This window comes from Gekko japonicus, unplaced genomic scaffold, assembly GCF_001447785.1.
Source record: "Gekko japonicus isolate JY-2015 unplaced genomic scaffold, Gekko_japonicus_V1.1 scaffold587, whole genome shotgun sequence".
Classification (NCBI taxonomy): domain Eukaryota; kingdom Metazoa; phylum Chordata; class Lepidosauria; order Squamata; family Gekkonidae; genus Gekko; species Gekko japonicus.
In genome coordinates this window covers 110,014-116,537 of record NW_015175987.1, presented here as the reverse complement: position 1 = coordinate 116,537, position 6,524 = coordinate 110,014, and the positions used below count along the sequence as shown (strand labels likewise).

At 41.7% G+C, this 6,524-nt stretch overlaps 1 protein-coding gene across 1 annotated transcript in view; it reads right to left on the bottom strand.

Moving 5' to 3' along the window:
- The window catches only part of ADGB (androglobin), a 129,892-nt gene that overhangs the window by 90,988 nt on the left and 32,380 nt on the right, over nucleotides 1-6,524 (bottom strand). Inside the window, exons 8-10 of the mRNA XM_015426312.1 lie at nucleotides 5,888-6,087; nucleotides 1,298-1,423; nucleotides 153-247 (exon numbers count right to left, since the gene is read on the bottom strand). Of these exons, the coding sequence (XP_015281798.1) occupies nucleotides 153-247; nucleotides 1,298-1,423; nucleotides 5,888-6,087 (421 nt within the window). The remainder of the gene's footprint in view (nucleotides 1-152; nucleotides 248-1,297; nucleotides 1,424-5,887; nucleotides 6,088-6,524) is intronic.

Sequence of the window (6,524 nt, the reverse complement as noted above, 5' to 3'; positions counted from 1 at the left end):
CTTTTCTCAGCCACCCCTACTTGAGAGGGTAAACTGGGGGGGGGGGAGAGACTGATGTCTACTATTCCTGAGCTTTTTAGATAAAGAGAAGGAAAGATGTTACAGTTCATATTCAGAAGACAATATATATATTTATATACAAATAGCCTTACCATTTTCCCTAATTCAAAGATCTTTCTTTCAGATATATAAAGAGGCGCATAGCAAGCATACAGCACCATCTGTGGCTGCAGTGGAGCTGCAGAACCTATTAAAAAGAACCCATTAAACCTATTAAAAAGTAAGAAAAATGATATTAATACTGAAGTACATAATTAAGCATTCCTGGTTAAGAGTTATGATTCTATAAAGGCAAAGACAAGAAATAGAGGCAGAATAATCCCTTTCTCCAGTTTAGTTACAAGTAATCCATTCTGAAACAACCATTGGCAATCACACAGAATACGTGGTTTCATAGTCCCAGTCATGAAGAGTTAGGGCTTTATTCATAAACTGCACACTCTTTTTAAACCTTAAGATCACGTAGGTTATGTAGAGTTAAAAAATTCACAGTGCAATCATAAGTGGTCTACTCAGACTCCTACTGAAGCTTACTTATTTTCCCAGAAAAGCATACTTAGGAGCGATTGTACTGTTAATGCATTAAAAACTCTGTTAAAGATTAGCTACAATCCTTATATACAAAGATTTCATTTAATGTGTATTATTTAATTTTTAAGCTCCCATTTGCTTTAAAATATTTTAAAATGTGAATGACATATAAGTGAGAATTCTTCAGTATTAAAAACATGAAGTTACATTAACTTCATCTGCTGTTTCTGATGTGACTAAATGTTCCTAGCAAGTAGAAGGGAAAGTGGCAGGGAGGATTGCCACACTAAAACAGAAAGTAGAGAGCCCGGCCCTTGATCCTTCTTCCCACTAGTAAGGAGATGTTCCTGTTGTGGTACATTCATGACAGCAGAGCAGGCAGAAGAATGTTAGGAAAACTGAGTACTTTAGGAATCTCCAGTCTTTTCTGTCTGCAGGGAGACAGAAGCAACAGACTTCAGAATTCCAAAAAGGCAGAGCGAACTTCCTAGTAGTCACTTAATCGTAGCAGGGTGTCTGAACAGGGTGCTTACCTTCATCCAAAGGAAACATGGGAATTTGGGTTTCATCCTATGTGGATTCATTCAGTTGAATAAAAGGCTGGAATTCTTAATTAGCAGTGTATATTTTCAAAAGGGGGAAAGAGATAAGGCATACAACATTAAGGTTGAATACTACTATATGCTTAGGAAAATATATGATTTACCATCAAAAAACATCTGAAGAGAACTAGGAAAATCAGTAGACATCAATCGTGCAGAATGAATCCCTGGCTTCACTTTTTCCCCATCCTTGCTTTTCTTCTTTCCAACTTCTTTTTGTTCTGACTTCTCTGCTGAAGAAAAGCAATGCATACATCAATATCATCATACTTAGTCACACAATATTTAGTAGTCTTTTTCTCAGACAATGGCCACTGACATCATACACTGATGTACTGAGAATCATAGATTGATTCATTCAAAATTTATGTCCCTAACTCTGATAGAGTCAGAGGTTTAAAGGCACCATACGGTGGCTCAAGTGGTTAAGACGCTGAAATGCAGGCTGTGGAAGGTTGGTAGTTCAGCAGTTCGAGACCCGGGTGCCGCATGACGGAGTGAGTTCCCTAGTTCCAGCTCCTGCCAACCTAGCAGTTCGAAAGCAAGAAATTGCAAGTAGTTATAAATAGGTACCACTTCGGTGGGAAGGTAACAGCGTTCCGTGCGCCTTGGTGTTTAGTCATGCCAGCCACATGACCACGGGAACATCTTCGGACAGCGCTGGCTCTTCGACTTTGAAACAGAGATGAGCACCGCACCCTAGAGTCGGATTCGACTGGCTTTCGAGCAAGGGAACCTTTACCTTTTTTACACCATATATACCCAACAGCTTATCACTCATGAATCCTACACAAATATACGTTCAGGTTTCTTTTATCATCACTGGCAACCACAGACATCACTGAAGACATCAATGCAGATTACTGAATTAGGATTACTAACCTCAAGGCAGAACTTGGAGATCTCCCACAATTGCAACAGATCTCCAGACTACAGAGATCAGTTATCCTGGAGAAAAGGCAGACACTATGGGATATGACAGAGCCTAGGAGAAATGCAACTTCTAGTGTGACTTTATACATCAACTGAGCTCCCTCCCCTCCCCTTCCCGCAATCCACTTTCCCCAGAAACCACCCCTAAATCTCCAGGAAATTTCCAGGCCAGAGATGGAAACACTGCACTGACTCTCAACAGACTGGCATGTTATGACGGAAGCTCTACTGGCTGGAAAAGGGAGAGAAGGTTTAGCATTATATCCATCCAGGGGTCATTTCATAGAAAAAGAGCTGCAGGAGCTCATTAGCATACCTAATGAGCTATTAGCATAATAGCTCATTAGCAAATGCTGCGCCCCCTGACATCACCGGAAGTGATGTCAGAAGGGGAAGCAAAAAGGGGGGGAGGCATCTTCAAAAGTCTCCCCTTCCCTTCCCCAGCTGCGGCACGACTCCAGAGAGAAGGGGTGTAAACTACATTCTAAACCTGCTGAAATCAATGTGTTTAGGCTGGAGTAATTCTGCATAAGATTGCACTGCAAATAAACTAGTTCTGACCACTAAGTGGAGGTCCTTAGTTCTCAAAGGAATTCAGGATTACCATCACTGCAAATTTTTGGCACACAAGGCCAATGCACTGAAATATCATGTTGAAATAAATACCAATAACTATACATTTATTCTGTGCTTGTATAATCAGTTTATGAGTGTTTGAAACAGATTACATTTGACATAACTTGATATATTTCTTTTATTAGCCTAGGCACAAAGATAACCATGAAACCCCACCTTTTAAAGAGAGAGAGAGAGAGAAGCATCTAGGATCACTTCTATGCTCCAGCGACTGAAAATATCCAAAGGAAATCACAGCTTTGCGTATCTCATGTTCTTTCACATATGATAAATCCATTTTGCTATTCTGGTATACCGTTTGTCGAATTATTCTATTGAACTCGAATATTTACACACACCACAGCAACCAAATATGCACTTCAACAGCAACAAAAGACTTCTTTTGTATGAGATTTCTCATGTATGGTGGTGGAAAGTGCTCTACAGTTGCAGCTGACATGGTAACACCATGAATTTTTAAAAGCTTGAGACATTCAGAGGTGGTTTGCCATTGCCTGCCTCTGAGTAGCAAGCGACCCTGGGTCTTCCTTGGTTATCACCCATCTAAATACTAACTAGGGCTCACTGTGCTTAGCTTCTGGGATCTAGCAAGATTGGGCTAGCCTGAGCCATGCACATCAGGACTTCTCATGTACACTTATCATAATTTGATCATCAAGAAACCTACCTCTAGGAACACCTTCCCTGGTCAACAGTTTGTCAAAAGTAATCCCATTCAATGAACTGTTGTAGCATGCCAAAGAAATGATTAAAAACAGCTCAATGGGCATGGAATGAGAAACCACGTCCATGCTGCCTATTTTCACCACTAGCCAAATAATAATAGAAATATTTTAAAAGGAACAATCTAAGGCATTAGCTCAGGAGAAAAGGGAGTCACATTTGCTTAAAAAAATAAACTGTGCATCTTAAAGCTCTAATTATAATAACACAATAACAAAGGTATAGTAAGACTTGGGGGGTGGTCTGGCTAATGTTCTGAAAACAGAAGATTTGGTCTCAGGGTAGACTACAGTTATCTCCTCAGTACAGAAAAAAAGTTTCACTACCCGCCTCATCTAAAGAATAGGGGTGAGCATTAAAAAGGGGGGAGGCGATCCCACTCCTTAGGACGTTTGAGATAAGCAACTCCTACACACACGGAGAATCCAGAGTAAAACATTATTCCTACCAGCCTTCTTCGTTTCTCTAATATCATTCCCTCCTACACTAATTTCCCCACAAGCTGTGACGTGGCTCGCTCTTGTTGGTTTGGAAGCGAGTCTTCTTCTACCAAGAGTTGACGAGTTGAAAGCTAGTTTGAAGTCCACAAAGAAACCATCTGCCTTTAAAAAAAAATGCGCTTAGAGAGGGAGTCAAGCAAGCTGTCCGTCCCTTCGCTAAAGAGGAACATGGAGAAAAAAACGGAAGGCAGTTCTCGTTTTTGTACTGTACTCGTTTTGTACCCCTCCCCTAGAGAGTAAAAAAGGGAAAATCTCACCTCATGCTAATGTCAGGCTGAAAGTTGCAGAGTGATGCCGTAGGACACCCCCCCCAATACATACTCACAAAGTGAGGAAAGCATCACCTCGTTCATCCTGCCACACAGAAAAAGGGAACCTCGCCTGCCTTCGGAACAACAATGCCCAGACAGACCGTGAACAGCCTGCACTCAGTAATGCAGTCAGGGATAAGCACCCCCACCCCCACTCTTGGTAGAAGAGGCGGGCAGCAACCCCGGCCATATTTCAAGGAAAGGAAGTGAAAAGAAGAAGCAACACACAGCCTAGAACTCCATTTGGAGAGTCTCTGGGAACCACCTCCGCAAGGAGAAGAGACGGGCAGAAAGAACTGGGGGGGATAGGGTAAGGGCGCCAGGGCAGTTCCGCAGGTAAGCAGGGGCACGATCTCTCCATTCTATTCTATGGAGCCATATATAGAATGGAGAGATTGTGCCAGCTGCGGCGCGACTCCAGAGAGATAAGGGGTTTAAACTTTGCTCCCTCCCCAGCCCGCCTTGGAAGGCTGGCTGCGGAAGGGGAGGCTTTTGAAGATGCCCCCCCTTTTTGATTCCCCAGCCATCCTGCCAAGGCGGGCTGGGGGGGGGAGCAAAGAGAGAAAGAGTTTAAAGTTTAAACCCCTTCTCTCTTTAGAGTCGCGCCGCAGTGGCGGCACGATCTCGCCATTGTATTCTATGGGGCCATAAAATACAATGGAGAGATCGCGCTGCTGCTGCTGCGGTGTGACTCTAGACAGAAGGAGCACGGGGGCGGGGAGCTGGGGGCAGGGCTTGCTGCCACCACCATTTGTCCCTGGTCCTGGGCTCCCAGAGCAGCACTCCAGCCCGCTCCGGCCCCAAACGACCCCTGTGTCCATCCATTGCTCTGTTTAGTGGGCTTATAGAAGAGAAAGACTCAACAAAGAAATATAATATAGTTCCTTATTTGCCGAAGTAAAACTTTCAAAGAAAAATCCACCTAATATGGAAAATGTTTTCATTACGCAATAGGGGACAATTTTAGAAAGACTAAGGATTTTCTTCTGCTTACACTAGGGCTGCCAGGACAAGTTTTCGTCTCACTGCTGCTTGATGGAGCAGCAGCCATAAAAATGGAGGCAGGGGATGCTGTGATATCATTTGAAGATTGGTTCCTTGAAGTGACATCTTAGTAATATTAATGCTCTAGGAATTTCCCTAATCTCTACGGTAAAAAGAAAGAAGCGACAGCACACAATGCTGGTTCCCCTCAGTCTCCATCCCCACCCCCCACATTGCTGGGGATGCCAGTCAAGAGCTGGCAAATCTAGCTCACACGCAGTGCACAGTTATGTATGTTTCAGTCCCACACATGCTAATGTTGCATTAAAATAAATAACCTTAAGTGCACCTATTCAGTGCTGGATCTTAGTCCCAGTAAATAGATGTGCATCCCTAAAATCCGTTGACTTCAACAAGATGTAAATACACCAGTTTGCAGCATTAGACTAAATCCATAGAGTATCTCTGACTGGCAATTCCCTTAAGAAGTATTTCATGTAATTACTTGCCTACAGAAAAAGTGACAGAAAAATAAATATACCATCTCTTAACATGAACCAGTCTGTTAAATATAGACTATCTTAAAGCTGCTGTATAGTCTGCGTACCTTTGCCGGTTTTCTCAGGTCTTTCTGTTTTCTCTGGCTTTTCTGTCTGCTTTATGGGAGTTGGGGTGTCATTTTTAATTTCAGAACCTTTTTTTGTATCTGCAATTGATAGTTTGGGTTCAGCAAGTGACTCTTCTGGCAGCTTAAATTCTGGAACTATATCTCTTATGAATTCCCAGACTTTATCCAAATATCCAGACCTTTAAAAACACACATCAGCATTATTGATTTTTAAATATAATCATTTCCTGTTGTTCAGTTACTATAAATGCACTATGCAACTCATAATTTAATTCATTGGTCTACAGGAGCCAAACAGAAATGTCCATATTACATTTTGCTACTGTTTAAACGATGTAGTTATCACCAGAACAACTCTACACACAGTAGTATTTCACTCCCCTGATGGCAATTCTTTCTTGTTCTTTTAGAAGAAAGGTAAGCACACAAGCTCACTCATTCTTCCAGAGTATTGAGAAAGGAGATAGTAAAATAAAGAAAAGAATACAACTTATCAAGTAAAATTAAGATCAATCAATCAATTTATTATAGTCATAAACCGGAATAGTAAAATAAAGAAAAGAATACAACTTATTAAGTTGTACAGTAAACCCTTTTACAAATAAATAAAAAGTAA